The sequence below is a fragment of the Cervus elaphus genome, chromosome 31, assembly GCF_910594005.1.
Source record: "Cervus elaphus chromosome 31, mCerEla1.1, whole genome shotgun sequence".
NCBI classification, from domain to species: Eukaryota; Metazoa; Chordata; class Mammalia; order Artiodactyla; family Cervidae; genus Cervus; species Cervus elaphus.
Window position 1 is genome coordinate 41,630,641 of NC_057845.1, and position 21,655 is coordinate 41,652,295.

The window sequence follows — 21,655 nt, forward strand, 5'->3', positions numbered from 1 at the left end:
TTTTCATTAAAACAGTATAAAACTATATAATTAGATGTGTCTATGTGTTGACTATTATTTAAAAGTTTTTGCATTTACAGTTGTACTATTCTTTTATTGACTTATTCCCAGCTGGCTCAGTGGTAAAGAATCTGCCTGCCAATGCAGGAGACACAGGAGATGCGGGTTCAGTCCCTGGGTCAGGAAGATCCCCTGGAGGAGTAAATAGCAACCCACTTCAGTATTCTTGATTGGAATATCCCATGGACAGAGGAGCCTGGTGGGCTACAGTCCATGCAGTAGCAAGAAGTCAGACACGACTGACCAACTAAGCATCAGTTCAGTTCAGTTGCTCAGTCATGTCTGACTCTTTGCGACCCCATGAACCGCAGCACGCCAGGCTTCCCTGTCCATCACCAACTCCCAGAGTCCACCCAAACCCATGTCCCTTGAGTCCGTGATGCCATCCAACCATCTCATCCTCTGTCGTCCCCTTCTCCTCCTGCCCTCAATCTTTCCCAGCATCAGGGTCTTCTCAAATGAGTCAGCTCTTCACATCAGGTGGCCAAAGTATTGGCGTTTCAGCTTCAGCATCAGTCCTTCCAATGAACACCCAGGACTGATCTCCTTTGGGTGGACTGGTTGGATTTCCTTGCAGTCCAAGAGACTCTCAAGAGTCTTCTCCAATACCACAGTTCAAAAGCATCAATTCTTCAGTGCTCAGCTTTCTTTATAGTCCAACTCTCACATCCATACATGACCACTGGAAAAACCACAGCATTGACTAAGCATACAAGATGTTAGTATCTAATAAGTTTCTTTAAACAACTTCATATTTTAATTATTTATATCATACCTAAAAAATTAGAGCAGAAAACAAGAATGAAAAAATTTTATAGGCTTATATGTTGTTCAATGTGGCTCTATAAATACATTCAGTTTTAAAACAGTGCAGGCCCTGTGAACAGGACTTGATTATGATATCTTTGCTATTTCTACAGCCATGTAGCATGGAAACTCTTATCAAATTTAACTCCGTATGGAGGCAGGTTTGTGTTTTGAGTGAACAGAGGTAATTCCCAGGAATTTTGCTAGCAGTCAAAAGGCCTATTATTCCACATTATCTGAGGTATGGTAAATTTCACTTCTTGTGGGGATAAACTCCATACCACACAGAGAAATAAAGAGAAATGAGGAAGCAATGAGGGAAAAATGGTATGGGAGTTAAGACAATGAAGACAGAGCTACACTGTTAAGAGATCCTCTTACCTTAATATTTCTTAGAGAAAGGGAAAGAGGTGAGTTGCCTCTTAACTATATATGATTCTTCTATATGTCCTTTCTAGGTGTGTCTGTATGTTATAGATCAACCTGAGAAACTTCACTAATTCAGAAAGTTAACAGATTAGACTGATAATTTAAATTAGATAGACATAGAGAATAAGAGAGAAATGGCAGAACAGGAGAAAAATAGTCAAAAACTTCTTGCAAACAAAATCCAAGAATGAACAGCTTCACTAGGAAGTTTTACCAAACATACAAAGAACTTATTTCAAAAGATGGAAAGTGAGAAAACATTACCAAATTTATTCTGTTAAGGTTTACCACCATTACCTTGACACCAAAACCAAAGACATAACTTTGAAGGATGTAGATGCAAATCAAATTCAACACTACCCAAAACTATCATACACCATAATGAAGCTGGATTCATTCCAGGGTCAAGGATGATTCAACATATGCAAATCAGTAAACACCATATCAACAAAAAGAAAGAAAAAAAAACACATGATCATCTCAGTATTTTAGAAAAAAACATTTGATAAAATTCAACATCCATTCATGAATTAACTATCACCAAAGTAGATATAGAGGGAACATATCTCAATATACAAAAAGCCATTTACAACAAACCCACAGCCAATATGATACTCAATGGTGAAGAGCTGAAATTTAGGAAAGAAACAAAGATGCTCACTCTCACCATTTCTATTCAATATCATATTGGAAGTCTTAGTCACAGAAACCAGACAAGAAAAAGAAATGAAAGGTACTCAAACTGTAAAGGGAAATGTGAGACTGTCACTATTTGCAGATGAGATAACTTTTCAACACTCTATATAGAGAAGTACCAAGACTTCATCCAAAACCTATTAGAACTAGTAAATTAATTCAGCAAGGTATCAGGATACAAGATTAATAAACAGAAATCAGTTGCATTTCTTTACACTAATGATGAAATATCAGAAAAAGAAAATAGAAAACAATTCCATTTAAAACTACATCAAAAAATAAATTGGAATAAACTTAACCAAGCAAGTGAAAGACCTATATACAAAACTTTAAAATGCTGATAAATAAAACTGACAATGACTTAAATAATTGGAAAGATATCTCATGCTCTTGGATTGGAAGAATTAATTATGCTAAAGTGGCCATAGTACACAAAGCAATCAGTGCATTTAATGCAATCCCTATCAAAATATCCAGGATACTTTTCACAGATAGAACAAATAACCTAAAATTTATATGGAACAATGAGACCCCTGATTGCCAAATTTGTCTTGGGGAAAAATAATAACAAAGCTTGATATATATTTGTGCTCATCTCACACGCTAGTAAAGTAATGCTCAAAATTCTCCAAGCCAGGCTTCAGCAACACATGAACCGTGAACTTCCAGATGTTCAAGCTGGTTTTAGAAAAGGCAGAGGAACCAGAGATCAAATTGCCAACATCTGCTGGATCATCAAAAAAGCAAGAGAGTTCCAGAAAAACATCTACTTCTGCATTATTGACTATACCAAAGTCTTTGTGTGGATCACAACAAACTGTGGGAAATTCTTAAAGAGATGGGGACAACAGATCATCTTACCTGCCTCCTGAGAAATCTGTATGCAGATCAAGAAGCAACAGTTAGAACTGGACATGAAACAATGGACTGGTTCAAAATTGGGAAAGGAGTACATCAAGGCTGTATATTGTCACCGTGCTTATTTAACTTATATGCAGAGTACATCATGAGAAATGCTGGGCTGGATGAAACACAAACTGGAATCAAGACTGCTGGGAGAAATATCAGTAACCTCAAATATGCAGATGACACCACCCTTATGGCAGAAAGTGAAGAAGAACTAAAGAGACTCTTGATGAAAGTGAATGAGCAGAGTGAAAAAGTTGGCTTAAAATTCAACTTTCAAAAAGTCAAGATCATGGCATCTAGTCCCATGACTTCATGGAAAATAGAGGGGGAAAATATGGAAACAGTGACAGACTTTATATTTTTGGGGGGCTCCAAAATCACTGCAGATGGTGACTGGAGCCATGAAATTAAAAGACACTTGCTCCTTGGAAGAAAAGTTATGACAAACCTAGACAGCATATAAAAGAGCAGAGAATGCTGACAAAGGTCTGCCTCGTCATATCTATGATTTTTCCAGTAGTCATATATGTGGATGTGAGAGCTGGACCATCAAGAAAGTTGAGCACTGAAGAACTGATGCCTTTGAATTGTGGTGTTGGAGAAGACTCTTGAGAGTCCCTTGGACTTCAAGGAGATCCAACCAGTCTGTCCTAAAGGAAATCATTCCTGAATATTCATTGGAAGGACTGATGATGAAGCTGAAACTCCAATACTTTGGCCACCTGATGTGAAGAACTGACTCACTGGAAAGGACTTTGATGCTGGGAAAGATTGAAGGCAGGAGGAGTAAGGGACGACACAGTATGAGATGGTTGGATGGCATCACTGACTTGATGGACATGAGTTTGAGCAAGCTCTGGGAGTTGGTGATGGACAGGGAAGCCTGCTCTGCTGCAGTCCAAGGGGTCACAAAGTGTCAGACATGACTGAGCGACTGAACTGAACTGAAATTTACTATACAGACCTTTGTCGGCAATGTAATCTCTCTGCTTTCAATACACTGTCTAGGTTTGTCATAGCTTTTCTTCTAAGGAGCAAGCATCTTCTAATTTCATGGCTCAAATCACCATCCGCAGTGATTTGGGAGCCCAAGAAAATGAAGTCTGTTACTGTTTCCATTTTTTCCCCATGTATTGGCCTTGAAGTTATGGTTCCTCCCGTGGAGAGTATTTATCTGCAACAGATCTGAGGGCTTTGTTCCAAACCTAAGGTTTAGCACTTATCTTGACCTGCCAAAGGCTCCAAAGAGCATCCCTCTCTTCCACTACCACTTCAGGGTCCTGTTTCTGCTGGATCATATGGTCCAAGTGGCACCACAGCTTGGAGAGAAGGCTAGATCTTTTGCAAATCTTTCGCCTGTTCTGAGCCATGCCCAAATCAAGCAGTTTTTCTGGTCCCTTCCTAAAGTGGTTTTCTTAATGTACTCGGTAAGGATAATGTTCTTTTTAAAATGAATAATAGCCTACTAAGGGTTCTGTCTCCTTTCTGGTTGCAGGATGGGCTAGATGCAACAATGTATCTATGTCTATGAAGGTATAATTTCACATGACTCACACAACTGAATCTCAAGAATTTCACTAAATTAAGTGGACCCTGGAACTTTTTAGATTTATTTCTCATCTTCTAGCAGGCAAATGTCTACCAATAAGTCTAAAGAAGTTGTTATTTCTTGCTCCCTAGGTCCAGTCAGCATCATGGATAAGTGGGATATCTTGTAGAAGGAAAAGAAATAAAAATCCCTAGAGAAAAAATTTGTAAATCATGTATGTGATAAAAGCCTTGTATACTAGATATATGAAAATTTCTCAAAACCTAATAATAAGAAAACATATAGCTCCATTAAAAAGGACAAAAAGTTTAAACAGACAGGTCACTAAACTAAATGTATATATGTCAAATAAGAACACAAAAACACGCTCCATACCATTGTTCTTGGGGATGTATAACTGAAGATCACAATGAGATACCATGACCCACCTATTAAAATAACTAAAATTGGAAAGACTAATCATATTGGAAGTAGTGATACAGACTTTTGTATGCATAATTAGGCAACAAAAAGATTTTCAAGGTAATCACATGAAATTGAAGAGGGCAGTGTGTTTAAGTCAGGTGTGGGTTAGGTTGAGGCAACCAATGCACACTGTACTGCTTACTCCATCCTCTCACACTGCTGAGTTCTCGCAGTGACTTCTCCTTTATCTATGATTTTTTTCACCTCTTTTTAAAGTTTCACTGGCACAATTCTAAGAAATACTATAATTGATTAATGAAACTACCAAAATATATGCTTCTTTTTTTCCTCTAGCTGCCAATCAAGTCCCAAGTCAAGGTCAAACATTTTTCTGCTTTTCAGATATCAAACATTATTACTATTTTCATATTATGTCCTTTTGACACAAATAGTGCTATTTTTCTAAATGAACTCTGTATGCCAAGTACTCGGTTAACAATTATAGGCAAATCTGAACATGTGACCACCCTGTTCAAAATCCCTCAATAGTTTTCCTTTGAGATAAAGATAAAAGTGCCCAGCCTAGTCTCCCATGCTAGGATTCCAACCATGCTGGCCTGCCATGTCCATTCTGGCTCCTCTTTGCTTCCCTCTTTTGCATGTCAGCTCCATCTGCCTTTTTTTCCCATCCCCCCCCCCCCACCCCCAACTTCACTAATGATCTAGTTCTCTGATAAGCCAAGCCTGCCAATGACGGAAAACCCTGAGGATGCTAAATGTCTAGAGGCATCACCTTGGTAGAAATGAAGACCCTCAGGATGCAGCCCTGACCTACTGAAACAGAATATGCATTTTCAGAAAATCACCAGGAGATTCACAGGGAGTAAAGTTGGAAAAGCCCTGATGGAGGCCACCTCCACTGTGATCCTTTGTTTTTTCTTTGCTCCTTCCCCTGACCTATGTCCAGTAAAATTTTTCTCCAGAAATTTCACAGTAGAGTGGGGAGTTATTTGTAGATCTGGAATGTGAGCTATAGTTTTCATGAGGAGGACAACTTTCTCGCAGTTGGCTTCTGTAGGGAGTTTAGAATTTTGTCCTCATTGAATTCATGTATAATCAGCTCAGAAAAGACCATACTAATCAAAGCACTCAGAGCATCAAAATCTGTGGACAAATTGAAGGTTGCATAAACATGCCAGAAGTGTCACCTGTTGTGGAAGGTAGTGACATAAAATACAATTTCAGTTGTTAAAACTAGAATTGTCTACAATGACTTGATGTTTATGATTTTAGAATCTGTAATGCCCTGTGGAACAACCTGGACTTTTCCTACAGGTTCAAATCTATAATGCCCAGAGGAACAACTTAGTTTTGTCCTAAAGGGAATCAATGCATGATATTAGGAAATTTTAGTGCTTCACTCCTTCCTCTTCGGTTTAAAAAGAACACTTTCATATAATTGGTTGACTCTTCTGTTCAAAGCTAATTTACACAAACAAAATTTTCCTGACCTTGGGAAATGAATGTGCAAGGAATCGTCACCTGTGTCATTATCATTCCAGAGAAGCTGCATTATTTTCTACTTAAAAAGCCTACCTCTTTGAAAGGATCTCCACAATTTCCTACAAGATATGGGTAAAAGAGAAATAACTTCTGTAAGGCACATTATTCTTAGGTAAAACAGTGAGAATACTGTAAAATCTATAATTTTAGATTGCTTTACTAGATGCCAAAAAGGCAGGTGAAAAAATTAATAATTAATGAAATACCTATATATCACATTTTTGTGGCTAAATCTAGGATAAGCAGAATAACTGTAAGTGAATTGTCCCTCAATGACAATTCATTATTTTTTTAACATAACTATAAAGACTTCATAAGTTTTGGTGAACAAGAATCTTAAAGAATTTAAACTGGCTTTAAATATAGGTCACACGTTTCCTACATAAGAAATTTTTCTGGGTATTCTGATTAAAAGTTTCATTCTTCATAATTAATCACAGTTGCTGACTAAACTTTTAAGGTAAGTCACTTACATATTAATTTCTCTATTCTCTCACCTACTTCTGAGAATACTTTTATTCAGTATTTTAATATACATTGTAAGAAATATGCATAAAATGTTCCCCTGTTGCTCCTTCCAAGTTTATACTTAATAAAGACCCACACGCATGTTGAATTTGAGCATTTTCAATTATCCCTTAATTTGGAATTGCAAGGAAGGGAGCCTATTCCAAATTAAATATATTTGACAACTAGAATTACTGGCATTGGTTATTTATATCACTTGAATTAGGCTCCAGTTTTTGGCTCAATTTTATTTGACTAGAAAAATGGGTGGAGAAGAAAGTGCTCTCAAATAAACGCAGCAGGATTTCTAGAGAAAACCAGCTCTAATCACTCTAATAAAACATATACATCAACTTGTAACTAATTATGGAAAGAACTTTCCAGCAATGCTAATATATTTAAAAACAGTCAACGTTTCTAAGGTAAAATTTAAAATTAAATTCTCTGTGTCACAGACAAATTCCCTAGGAAGATAATCTTTGAATTTTGAAGAAAAGAAAATAGAAAGATTCCCAGTGTTGACAACATTTAATGAAAACCAGGGTTAAGACAAATATTTACCTGCAAAATTTCCCCATATTTCCCTCTTGGTGTTTATCTGATACTGCCCATCTTCATTGTCTTGTCTTTCTAACAGATTTCTATCCGTGTCTCTGTTATGCTTTTTGTAATTCTCCACTTGTTTTCTTAATAACTCACCCAATTGCTCCTTTCTACTTCCACACTCTTTCTCTTCTAGGTGCCTTCCTCTCTTCAGAAAGTGTGACAGACAGTGAAAGTGTTGGTCCCTCAGTCCTGTATGACTCTGCAGTCCCGTGGACTGTAGACCGCCAGGCTCCTCTGTCCGTGGAATGTACCAGCAAGACTACTGGAGTGGGTTGCCATTCCCTTCTCCAGGGGATCTTCCCAACCCAGGGATTGAACCCGGGTTAACTGCACCGCAAGCAGATTCTTTACTACCTGAGCCACCAGGGAAGGTCGAGAAAATATGTATCTAAACATTTTAGAAAATATGTATTTAAATACTCTACAGAAAAAAAAATCCTTTTGTCTATAGGAAGTAGAAAAATTCTAATTGCTATCCATTTTTTTTCTTGGTGTACTCAAAAACATTCTCCTCATGTTATGTGTGATATTTCCCATTCATTTCTCACTCTTCTATGGCCTTAACTCTATCATAAATTGGAAACTCTCTCACTAAAGACACTATGACTCTCACTTCCCACATTCAATGATCTCTGTTCACCCCTTGTTCTACGGGAGCATTCATTTTGCCAATCAGTGTTGCACTTCGTTATGTCCTTGTGCCTTTTTTCTCTTATGTTTACAACACCCAACTCTCGAGTTTTTCCTTCTGCTTCTCTGATTACTCTGCTCAGTAGATTTTTTAGGTCTCTCCCTTATCCCATGGATGGAGGAGCCTGGTGGGCTGCAGTCCATGGGGTTGTGAAGAGTCGGACACGACTGAGCGACTTCACTTTCACTTTTCACGTTCATGCATTATAGAAGGAAATGGCAGCCCACTGCAGTGTTCTTGCCTGGAGAATCCCTGGGACGGTGGAGCCTGGTGGGCTGCCGTCTATGGGGTCGCACAGAATCGGACACAACTGAAGCGACTTAGCAGCAGCAGCGGCTTATCTCTCTTTGGCTAAAGCCAGGGCACTTGTTTGTAACAGAAAATTAGTTAGCTGAATGGAAATTGACCATTACATAGAAATTCCAGGGAGATTGGAGGGATCTGCTGATAAATGGGCAGGAACAGAAGAAACAATACAGTGAGACAGCAGCCCAAATCAAATCTCCACACTTGCTCAGTAGGAGCTCCTATTGCAGCTCCTGAATTGTAGAAGCCACAGCTCACACTGACGATGCAGCTGGTGCAGATGCAAGAAGCAGTTCCTAGGGTCTTGATATGGCTGCCTTGGCTGACTTTGCAACCCTAATTCGTGTTTTCTTGTCCCTTTCCTCCATGCTCGGTGTTACAAATCCAATGTTACTACGTTTGACTATTCAAACCTAGATAAAATCCCCTTACTCTAGTTGCAAGGGGATGGAAAAATGAGTTTCTGGCTCCTTTGACTTCTAGAGTAAGTGGTAGCCTTTGCCAGGTACCAAGACTCATGTAGTAGAAAAGAGGATCATTTTCAGCTATCTAAAATGACATGTATTTATTTCAAAACTTTTGTAATAAAATTTGCTGAAGTTTTCTTTCTATACCCTCCTCTTTTTTCCTTATGCACACTTTCTAATAGTTAGGTCATTCAAAAGTATGCTTTCAGTTACCCAAATACTCCAAAGTCATTGTTTATATTAAGTGCTAACAAACTCATACTACTAAGCTATCCCACCTAGATATTCAGAAGATGCTTTCTCTACAAAGTGACCCAAACATGAATTCTTAAGTTCAATGTAATGACCATCTCTTCAGCTCTGTCTCCTGTCTCCTTCACTGACCACCTCCTTCACATCTAAGTTACTGAGTCTTAGTGACTCTACATTCTGATTTATTTCTATCTTTTTTTTTCTCCTTATCACGAGTGATCCCATGGACTATAGCCCACCAGGCTCCTCTGTGGGATGACCCAAGCAAGAACACTGGAGAGGGTATGCTAGTACTAAATACATTTTAGGGCACTCTGATAAGTGTATGACTTTGTTTCAGTTACTTTCTCCCAACATTCTTTTCATAAAGCTTACATCTACTTGGGCTTCCCTAGTGGCTCAGATAGTAAAGAATCCGCCTGCAATGTGAGAGACCTGGGTTTGGTCCCTGAGTTGGGAAGGTCCCCTGGACGTGGGCATGGCAACCCACTCGAGTATTCTTGCCTGGAGAATCCCCATGAAGAAGCCTGGGGGATAGAGTCCATGGGGTCATTTACATCTACTTACATCTTACACTTTCTGATTTCATTTCAGGGAGCATGGATACTAAAAATGCAACTCCGCTGTCAATGTTTGTTCTCACCGGACTTCCCTATCAACCGGAGTGGCAAATCCCCCTATTCCTGTTGTTCTTGGTGATATACCTCATCACCACTATGGGAAACCTTGGACTAATTTATCTCATCTATAATGACCCTCACCTTCACATCCCCATGTACTTATTCCTTGGGAGTTTAGCCTTCGTGGATTCTTGGATATCATCCACAGTGACCCCCAAGATGCTAGTCAATTTTTTTGCTAGGAGTAAAATGATATCTCTCTCTGAATGCATGTTACAATTTCTTTCCTTTGCATTTGGTGGAACCACGGAATGCTTCTTGCTTGCAACAATGGCATATGATCGCTATGTGGCCATATGCAAGCCATTACTGTATCCAGTGATTATGACCAACAAACTATGCATTCAGCTGTTAGTCTCATCATTTGTAGCAGGACTTATTCATTCCATGATTCATGTAGGTGCTTTATTCAGGTTAACCTTCTGTAAGTCTAACATAATACATCACTTTTACTGTGACATCATGCCATTGTTTAAGATTTCTTGTACCGACCCTTCAGTTAATGTCCTAATGGTGTTTATTTCCTCTGGGTCAATACAGGTGCTTAGCATTATGACTGTTCTTGTCTCTTATGCACTTGTTCTCTACACGGTTTTGAAAAAGAAGTCTGGACAAAGCATAAGGAAGGCCTTCTCCACCTGTGGAGCCCACCTCCTGTCTGTCTCTTTATACTACGGGCCTCTTCTCTTCATGTATGTGCACCCTGGATCCACACAGGCTGATGATGAAGATATGATGGACTCTCTATTTTACACTGTCATAATTCCCTTGTTAAATCCAATCATCTACAGCCTGAGAAATAAGAAAGTCATAGATTCACTGACAAAAGTATTAAAGAGAAATGCTTAGATCTCGTACTATTATCAGTTCTTTGTTGTTTTTTTTTTACTGATATAGTCACAAAACAGTGCAGATTACACGTGGTTCAGATTGGGTTAGGGTTCAAGGTTTTTTGCAGTTATAATTACTTTTGCAGTTATAATTACTAACAACCTAAGTTGTTAGTACTAACATACTCCTTAAAATATTCATGTATACTGTTCAAAAAATGCAAGGAATTCTCAACAATTTTCATGTCACATTAGAATAAATGAAGCAGGAAACAAAATATTTTACATACTTGTATATTCTATAATGTAGATTTATAAAATAATTAGGCACCGAAGTAGTAATGTTCCTCTAATAGGATTAGACTCTGTTGTCTTTGATAATAATATAGCTGCACAGCCTGGAGATTAACTGCATGTAAATCCACAATGGATGCAATGTTTGTGTTTGAATGAAATGATGTAAATCACAAGAATTCTGCTGGAGACTAAAAGGTCTTTCATTCCACTTTATTTGGGACATGGTGAGTTCCCCCATCACCATGGGGATTCAACAGTCATACTCTAGAGAAAAATAAAAAGAAATGGGAAAAGCAATGAAGAAAAAATGAGAAGCAAGTTAAGACAGTGAAGGGAGAGTCAACTTTTAAGAGGATGCTCTTAGCCCAGTCATTGTCCATGAGCAACAAGAAGAGGGAATTGGCTGTGTCTATGATGTCACTTCCCAGTTGTGCCTGTATTTTGTAGGATAATCTGAAAACCTTTGCTAATTAGAAAGTTAGATGAGACTGAAGAATTTAATTGGGATGGGCTTAAAGAAAAAGAAAAGTGGCAGAATAAGAAGGAAATGGTCAATCTTGCTAGATTTTTTTAAGAGAAACTTAAATGACACGAGTAGTCAGAAGGTTCTTAAGAAGGAGAAGCATGTCCTCCAGCAGGATACATTGTTCTTATATAATCATTGGTACAGAGTATAAGGAAAAACATATCCTTGAGTCAATGAGTTGTTTTGTTATGTAATCATTAGCTCTGGGCTTAAAGAAAAAAATGTTTGTCCTCTTCTCCTTCTCGAGAGCCATAGACCCTTTTCCTCTCCTCGGGGACCCTGGACTTCTTATCAACCTACTTAAGAATTGACTTTCTCAATACTCTATATTATGAAGATGCTTTGCTTTTCTTAATCTGGAGATTTAAAAGGATTCATAGCTCCTCTTTCTTTATATACATGTACATTCATACATTTTTCACCATTTTATAATACTTTATACTATTCAGAAGATTGCTCACAAAATTGACCAGCAATGCATTCAAAGAAACAAAAGCGTTAATACAAACAAAAACGTTGAAAAGTGTTAATAGGTAAAATCAAAGAAACACAAATTAAAACTAGTATTATATTTCTAAAGTCTGGTTTAACAGTATGGAAGAGTCTTATTGAGTGTAGTACACTCAATACACATCACTGTACACATTGATGTGTACACATCAATAATCCCCGTGCTAGATTGTTTTAGTTCTTTAAAAAAGGTTTTCAAAATCTGTTGGCTTGGAAATACCTAGGAATATTATTAAAACACAGATTGCCAGGCTCCACCAATAGAGTTTTTGATTTATTAATGTTAATGCGGTTGGTTTATAAACATGTTTACTGAAGCTCTGTTTTGGATTGAATTTTGAGTTTCCTTAAAATTCATATGCTGAAGTCCCAAGGTGGCACTATTTGGAGTGGGGTCCTTGGGAGGTAATTAGGGTTAAACTATGGAATCATAAGGGTGGAATATTTGTGATATTCATGACAGGATTAGTGTGCTTATAAGAAGAGAAAGAGATATATAGTGTGCCTTGCTCTTGCTCTCTCCTACTCTCTCTCTCTCTCTCTCTCCATCCCCTCGTCTGACCTTTCTCCATGAGTGCTCACCCATGGAAGGCCATGTGAGCCCAGCGAGAAGGCAGTGGTCAATGAGTTAAAAAGTGGCTTCTGGTCAGGTACTGTATCTCTGGCACCTTGCTTTTGAATTTTTCATCCTCAGAACTGTAAAAAAAAAAATGGCTTGTGTTTAAGTCACCCAGTGTATGATATTTTGTTACAGCAGCTGATCAGAATAGGATAACCACTGTTTTTAAATAATCAGTGAAGCAAAATTGTTATAATATCTAAATATTTAGAGACCAGTCAAAGAGAAGTGTCTATATTCCCTACCTCTACTTCTATGTAAATATTCTAAAAGCTTTCACCTTCTGTATTATAGTCTACTTTTTCTCCTGTTTTGTACAGGTAGATGCAGACATCACCATAACATTTCCTTCAAAGGATGAAGAATTGTTGACCTTTTCCTACACTTTCCTTGGGAACAATGATTGAAAGTGATAATAAACAAGCAAAACTTCATTGCATAATTTCAATAAATTAACGGGAAGAAGATCTGCCCTTGAGAAAAACACTAATTGCCAACTTTTGTACCACTTTTGTACCATCATTTTCAAAGAGAATTTCATATATAAGATGTTCCACTTGCTATAATGATGTGATGTTTATCCCCTCTGTGGAAGTACCCTCTATTTTAGACTTATCTGATAGCAATAAGAGATAATCTTCTCATATTTCCTTTATTTTTCTAGAAAAATAAAGAGATTCACAGGGTTTACAGTGAGTGTTAACAAGACTTCAAAAACGTTTAAAATCTAAGATTGAACCAAAAAACAAACACTTAACTATACAATGCTTACACAAAATCAACCTTAAATATAAAGACCCCAAGAAGTTCCAAATAAGTTAAAAGTAAAAGGACAGGAAAACATCATGAAATTACCCAGGAAAAAAAAAAAGTGATTTTGTTGATAGCAACTAAACTGACATACTGACAGTATAGAATATCCTGCCCAACAGAAGCAGAAAACAGTATTTTAAAGCACATAAACATAGCTATAAATGTATGATAAGTTATTGAGTTGTATATGGTGCTTATATGTGCTTTCATGTTTGTCTGAAATATACCAATCCACTCAACTCTCTTTGAGGAATAAATGAAACCTGAGATATTTTTAAAGCATGCAAGGACATTTTTTGTTATGCCAATTCCTTTTTAAGAAAGAATTGCAAATTCATTATCCTCACTGAATAAAGAATTACTGACAAAAGCCAAATGATTTGTACCTCCCCAAATAATTTGCTTTTTATTAGAGACCAATACTTTGGCCACCTCATGTGAAGAGTTGACTCATTAGAAAAGACCCTGATGCTGGGATGAAGTGGGGGCAGGAGGAGAAGGGGACGACAGAGGATGAGATGGCTGGATGGCATCACTGACTCGATGGGCATGAGTTTGAGTGAATTCCGGGAATTGGTGATGGACAGGGAGGTCTGGCGTGCTGCGATTCATGGGGTCACAAAGAGTCGGACACGACTGAGCGACTGAACTGAACTGAACTGAATGTTTTAAAACAAGAGAGTAAAGTTCTTATACTCTTGTGTTTCTTTCTTCTCCCTTCTTTTCTCTCCCCTCCGTTTCACCTCTTTGTGTTTTTTTCTTTTTCTCCATAGCAAATTGCTACAAAACTAACAAATTATATTATATAAACTTATTGACAACTAGCATTATATATATAGTGAATTATATTTTTTTCAATTTGACAGGTTCATATAATATTTGGAAAGCAATAGAGGGCAGATGCTATTTTCTCTCTCAGGGCAAGTGAATGAGCAGACTCAAGACGACATGAATAGGGAAGCAGATACCCTCTATGTGCCAATGTCTGGTAATCAGCTTTTGGGGAGTGGGAAACTACAGCTGCAGTAGCAGTTGACTGTCGTGTTAGCAGGAATTTTTTTAAATTTATTTATTTTTTAATTGAAGGATAATTGTTTTACAGAATGTTGTTGTTTTCTGTCAAACCTCAACACGAATCAGCCATAGGTAGACATATATCCCCTCCCTTTTGAACCTCACTCCCATCTCCTTCCCCATCCCCCCACCAGGCTGATACAGAGCGCCTGTTTGAGTTTCCTGAGACATACAGCAAATTTCCACTGGCTATCTATATGCAGAATCTAGAAAAATTGTCCTGAAGAATTTATTTGCAGGGCAGCAATGGAGAAACAGACATAGAGAACAGACTTATGGACATGGGGAGAGGGGAGGAGAGGGTGAGGTGTATGGAGACAGTAACATGGAAACTTACATCACCATATGTAAAATAGATAGGAATTTTTTGAGCTCTTGATGCAGCAAAGAGTTGTGACCTTGAAAATAAAGCCTAATGATTTTTTAAAGCACCTATTCCTTGCACTTTTCTTGACATTCGTGTAGTGGTTCATGGGTAGAGGTTTACGTTTCTTCCATCAAAGTGTGACAGAGGAGAAAAGCGAAACCTCTTACGCTGTCGTGAGCAATGTAAATTGGTATATCCACTATGGAAAACAGTAGGGATATTCCTTAAAAAACTAAAAATAGAGCTAACATACGATCCAGCAATCCCATTCCTGGGTATATGTCTGAAAAAAAGGAAAACACTAATTTAAAAAGATACATGCACCGCAAAGTTCATGGCAGCACTATTTCCCATAGCCAAACATAGAAACAACCCAAATGTTCAACAACAGGTAGTGGGCTTAAGAAGATGTGGTATACAGGAACAATGAAATCTTACTCATCCAATAAATTAATGAAATACTGCCATTTACAGCAACACGGATAGACCTAGAGATTATTATACTGTAGTCAGACAGAGAAAAACAAATATCATATGGTATCACTTATATATAGAATCTAAAAATTAATACAAATAAGTCTATATATAAAATACAAAGGACTCTGATGCTGGGAAAGATTGAAGGCAGGAGGAGTAAGGGACGACACAGTATGAGATGGTTGGATGGCATCACTGACTTGATGGACATGAGTTTGAGCAAGCTCTGGGAGCTGGTGATGAACAGGGAAGCCTGCTCTGCTGCAGTCCAAGGGGTCACAAAGTGTCAGACACGACTGAGCGACTGAACTGAACTGAAATTTACTATACAGACCTTTGTCGGCAATGTAATCTCTCTGCTTTCAATACACTGTCTAGGTTTGTCATAGCTTTTCTTCTAAGGAGCAAGCATCTTCTAATTTCATGGCTGCAATCACTATCTGCAGTGATTTGGGAGCCCAAGAAAATGAAGTCTGTTACTGTTTCCATTTTTTCCCCATGTATTGGCCTTGAAGTTATGGTTCCTCCCGTGAAGAGTATTTATCTGCAACAGATCTGAGGGCTTTGTTCCAAACCGAAGGTTTAGCACTTATCTTGACCTGCCAAAGGTTCCAAAGAGCATCCCTCTCTTCCACTACCACTTCAGGGTCCTGTTTCTGCTGGATCATATGGTCCAAGTGGCACCACAGCTTGGAGAGAAGGCTAGATCTTTTGCAAATCTTTCACCTGTTCTGAGCCATGCCCAAATCAAGCAGTTTTTCCGGTCCCTTCCTAAAGTGGTTTTCTTAAGGTACTCAATAACGATAACGTTCCTTCTAAAATCCATAGTAGCCTATTAAGAGTTCTGTCTCCTTTTTGGTTGCAGGATGGGCTAGATGCAACAATGCATCTGTATCTATGAAGGTATAATTCCACATGACCCACACAACTGAATCTCAAGAATTTCACTAAATTAAGTGGACCCTGGAATTTTTTGGATTTATTTCTCATCTTCTAGCAGGCAAATGTCTACCAAAAAGTCTAAAGAAGTTGTTATTTCTTGCTCCCTAGGTCCAGTCAGCATCATGGATAAGTGGGATATCTTGTAGAAGGAAAAGAAATAAAAATATCTCTAGAGAAAAAATTTGTAAATAAAGTATGTGATAAAAGCCTTGTATACTGGATATATGAAAAAATTTCAAAACCTAATAAGAAAACATATAGCTCCATTAAAGAGGACAAAAAGCTTAAACAGACAGGTCACTAAACTAAATGTATATATGTCAAATAACACAAAAACATGCTCCATACCATTGTTCTTGGGGATATGTAACTGAAGACCACAATGAGATACCATGACCCACCTATTAAAATAACTAAAACTGGAAAGACTATTCCTATTGGAAGTAGCGGTACAGACTTTTATAATAATAATTAGGCAACAAAAAGATTTTCAAGGTAATCACATGAAATTGAAGAGGGCAGTGTGTTTAAGTCAGGTGTGGGTTAGGTTGAGGCAACCAATGCACATTAAACTGCTTACTCCATCCTGTCACACTGCTGAGTTCTCGCAGTGACTTCTCCTTTATCTATGATTTTTTTCACCTCTTTTTAAGGTTTCACTGGCACAATTATAAGAAATACTATCATCAAGAATCTACGAAAATATATGCTTCTTTTTTCTTCTAGCTGCCAATCAAGTCCCAAGTCGAGGTCAAACATTTTTCTGCTTTTCAGATATCAAAGCACAATATTACTATTTTCATATTATGTTCTTTTGACATAAATAATGTTATTTTTCTAAATGAACTCTGTATGCCAAGTACTCGGTTAACAATTATAGGCAAATCTGAACATGTGACCACCCTGTTCAAAATCCCTCAATAGTTTTCCTTTGAGATAAAGATAAAAGTGCCCAGCCTAGTCTCCCATGCTGTGATTCACCCCATGCTGGCCTGCCATGTCCATTCTGGCTCCTCTTTGCTTCCCTCTTTTGCATGTCAGCTCCATCTGCCTTTTTTTCCCATTCCCCCCACCCCACCCCCAACTTCACTAATGAACTAGTTCTCTGATAAGCTAAGCCTGCCAATGACGGAAAACCCTGAGGATGCTAAATGTCTAGAGGCATCACCTTGGTAGAAATGAAGACCCTCAGGATGCAGCCCTGACCTACTGAAACAGAATATGCATTTTCAGAAAATCACCAGGACATTCACAGGGATTAAAGTTGGAGAAGCACTGTTCGAGGCCACCTCCACTGTGATCCTTTGTTTTGTTTTTGCTTTGCTCCTTCCCCTGACCTATGTCCAGTAAAATTTTTCTCCAAAAATTTCACAGCAGAGTGGGGAGTTATTGGTAGATCTGGAATGTGAGCTATAGTTTTCATGAGGAGGACAACTTTCTCGCAGTTGGCTCCTGAAGGGAGTCTAGAATTTTGTCCTCATTGAATTCATGTATAATCAGCTCAGAAAAGACCATACTAATCAAAGCACTCAGAGCATCAAAATCTGTGGATGAATTGAAGGTTGCATAAACATGCCAGAAGTGTCACCTGTTGTGGAAGGTAGTGACATAAAATACAATTTCAGTTGTTAAAACTAGAATTGTCTACAACGACTTGATGTTTATGATTTTAGAATCTGTAATGCCCTGTGGAACAACTTGGACTTTTCCCACAGGTTCAAATCTATAATGCCCAGAGGAACAACTTAATTTTGTCCTAAAGGGAATTAATGCATGATACTAGGAAATTTTAGTGCTTCACTCCTTCCTCTTCGGTTTAAAAAGAACACTTTCATATAATTGGTTGACTCTTCTGTTCAAAGCTAATTTACACAAACAAAATTTTCCTGACCTTGGGAAATGAATGTGCAAGGAATCGTCACCTGTGTCATTATCATTCCAGTGATGCTGCATTATTTTCTACATAAAAAGCTTACCTCTTTGAGAGGATCTCCACAATTTCTTACAAGATATGGGTAAAAGAGAAATAACTTCTGCAAGGCACATTATTCTTAGGTAAAACAGTGAGAATACTGTAAAATCTATAATTTTAGATTGCTTTACTAGATGCCAAAAAGGCAGGTGAAAAAATTAATAATTAATGACATATCTATATATCATATTTTTGTGGCTAAACCTAGAATAAGCAAAATAAATGTAAGAATGAACTGTTCTTCAATGATAATTCATTATCTTTCTAACATAACTATGAAGACTTCATAAATTTTTATGAACTAGAATCTTAAAGAATTTAACCTGGCTGTAAATATAGGTCACATGTTTCCTACATAAGAAATTTTTCTGGGTGTTCTGATTAAAAGTTTCATTCTTCCTAATTAATCTCAGGTTCTGACTCTACTTTTAAGGTAAGTCACTTACATATTAATTTCTCTATTCTCTCACCTACTTCTGAGAATACTTTTATTCAGTATTTTAATATATATTGTAAGAAATATGCATAAAATGTTCTCCTATTGCTCCTTCCAAGTTTATACTTAATAAAGACCCACATGCATATTGAATTTGAGCAATTTCAATTATCCCTTAATTTGGAATTGCAAGGAAGGGAGCCTACTCCAAATAAAAATACATTTGACAATGAGAATTACTGGCATTGGTTATTTATATCACTTGAATTAGGCTGTAGTCTTTGGCAGAATTTTATTTTACTAGAAAAACTGGTGGAGAAGAAAGTGCTCTCAAACGCAGCAGGATTTCTAGAAAAAATCAGCTCTAATCACTCTAATAAAACATATAAATCAACTTTTAATTAATTATGGAAAGAACTTTCCAGCAATGCTAATATATTTAAAAACAGTCAAAGTTTCTAAGGTAAAATTTAAAATTAAATTCCCTGTGTCACACACAAATTCCCTAGGAAGATAATCTTTGAATTTTGAAGAAAAGAAAACGGAAAGATTCCCAGTGTTGCCAACATTTAATGAAAACATCTAAGTTACTGAGTCTTAGTGACTCTACATTCTGACTTATTTCTGTCTTTTTTTCCCTCCTCATCATGGGTGACCCCATGGACTGTAGCCTGCCAGGCTCCTCTGTGGAATTTCCAAAACAAGAATACTGGAGTGGGTGTGCTAGTAGTAAATTACACCAGAGATTCTAGAGCATCACATGAATTTGAATCAACTGGAGGGAAATTTTGAAGTGCAGATTGTTGAGCTGCATTCTTGCCCTCTTGAACATACATTTACAATAATACTGAATAACCTGTATATTGTACAAATATTTCACCAATTTTGATGTGTATTCTCATTTCAGAACCATCCAATAAGAGTATCAGCCCCCTAATTAGTATTCCTGACACTAGTTTCCCTTCCCTACAGAGTATTTCTACACTACCAAGTATTTATTTTAAAAAATGAAATGTGGCTCCTTGTATTAAGAGTCCTCGGTGCATGCCTGCTGTCTGACAAAGTTCAAGATCTTTCACATGGCATCCAAATCATTTTGTAATACTTCAAATTTCTTTTCCCTGGAATCTCATCCATATCCTAGACAGAATGTCCCTCACACATTCAATTTTCTCCATAAATTTAGCTAATGTTTAGAGTCTTTTTCCTGTTTTCTAAATCCTTTCATTCGTCCACATTTTTAAAGCAATAATTGCATTTTCCACTACACCAATATCCGAAATTAGTTTCCACTGCTGTTTGCTGTCATTGCTCAGTCGCTATGTTGTGTCCAACATTTTGCGACCTCATGAACTATAGCCCACCAGGCTCCTCTGTGGGATTACCCAAGCAAGAATACTGGAGAGGGTATGCTAGTAAAACACATTTAAGGGCACTCTGATAAATGTATGACTTTGTTTCAATTACTTTCTCCCAATATTCCTTTTATAAAGCTTACATCTACTTGGGCTTTCCTAGTGGCTCAGAGAGGAGAGAATCCGCCTGCAATGTGGGAGACCTGGGTTCGACCCCTGAGTTGGGAAGGTCCCCTGGACGTGGGCATGGCAACCCACTCCAGGATTCTTGCCTGGAGAATCCCCATGAAGAAGCCTGGGGGATAGAGTCCATGGGGTCATTTACATCTACTTACATCTTACACTTTCTGCATTTCATTTCAGGGAGCATGGATACTAAAAATGCAACTCTGCTGTCAATGTTTGTTCTCACCGGACTTCCCTATCAACTGGAGTGGCAAATCCCCCTATTCCTGTTGTTCTTGGTGATATACCTCATCACCACTATGGGAAACCTTGGACTAATTTATCTCATCTACAATGACCCTCACCTTCACACCCCCATGTACTTATTCCTTGGGAGTTTAGCCTTCGTGGATTCTTGGATATCATCCACAGTGACCCCCAAGATGCTAGTCAATTTTTTTGCTAGGAGTAAAATGATATCTCTCTCTGAATGCGTGTTACAATTTACTTCCTTTGCATTTGGTGGAACCACAGAATGCTTCTTGCTTGCAACAATGGCTTATGATCGCTATGTGGCCATATGCAAGCCATTACTGTATCCAGTGATTATGACCAACAGACTATGCATCCAGCTGTTAGTCTCATCATTTGTAGCAGGACTTATTCATCCCATGATTCATGTAGGTGCTTTATTCAGGTTAACCTTCTGTAAGTCTAACATAATACATCACTTTTACTGTGACATCATGCCATTGTTTAAGATTTCTTGTACCGACCCTTCAATTAATGTCCTAATGGTGTTTATTTCCTCTGGGTCAATACAGGTGCTTAGCATTATGACTGTTCTTGTCTCTTATGCACTTGTTCTCTATATGGTTTTGAAAAAGAAGTCTGGACAAGGCATAAGAAAGGCCTTCTCCACCTGTGGAGCCCACCTCCTGTCTGTCTCTTTATACTATGGGTCTCTTCTCTTCATGTATATGCGCCCTGGATCCACACAGCCTGATGATGAAGATATGATGGACTCTCTATTTTACACTATCATAATTCCCTTGTTAAATCCAATCATCTACAGCCTGAGAAATAAGAAAGTCATAGATTCACTGACAAAAGTATTAAAGAGAAATGCTTAGATCTCATACTATTATCAGTTCTTTTTTTTACTGATATAGTCACAAAACAGTGCAGATTACATGTGGTTCAGATTGGGTTAGGGTTCAAGGTTTTTTGCAGTTATAATTACTCTCGTGTTTTGACCTAAGTTGTTAGTACTAACATACTCCTTAAGATATTCATGTATACTGTTCAAAAAATGCAAGGAACTCTCAACAATTTTCATGTCACA

The 21,655-nt window shown here is 37.7% G+C and overlaps 2 protein-coding genes across 2 annotated transcripts; both read left to right on the forward strand.

Annotated features, from left to right (window-relative positions):
- Positions 1-9,846: 9,846 nt before the first annotated feature.
- LOC122687577 (olfactory receptor 5H2-like) lies at positions 9,847-10,776 on the forward strand. The gene has a single exon (XM_043893152.1). The coding sequence runs from the start codon at positions 9,847-9,849 to the stop codon at positions 10,774-10,776; it is 930 nt and encodes a 309-aa protein (XP_043749087.1).
- A 9,737-nt stretch (positions 10,777-20,513) lies between these two features.
- LOC122687480 (olfactory receptor 5H2-like) lies at positions 20,514-21,443 on the forward strand. The gene has a single exon (XM_043893001.1). It carries the CDS (start codon positions 20,514-20,516, stop codon positions 21,441-21,443), a length of 930 nt encoding a protein of 309 aa, XP_043748936.1.
- Positions 21,444-21,655: the final 212 nt, after the last annotated feature.

What these genes read in the sequence shown, in the direction of transcription:
- LOC122687577 (XM_043893152.1), top strand. Translation starts at nt 9,847, where the DNA reads ATGGATACTAAAAATGCAACTCCGCTGTCAATGTTTGTTCTCACCGGA.
- LOC122687480 (XM_043893001.1), top strand. Translation starts at nt 20,514, where the DNA reads ATGGATACTAAAAATGCAACTCTGCTGTCAATGTTTGTTCTCACCGGA.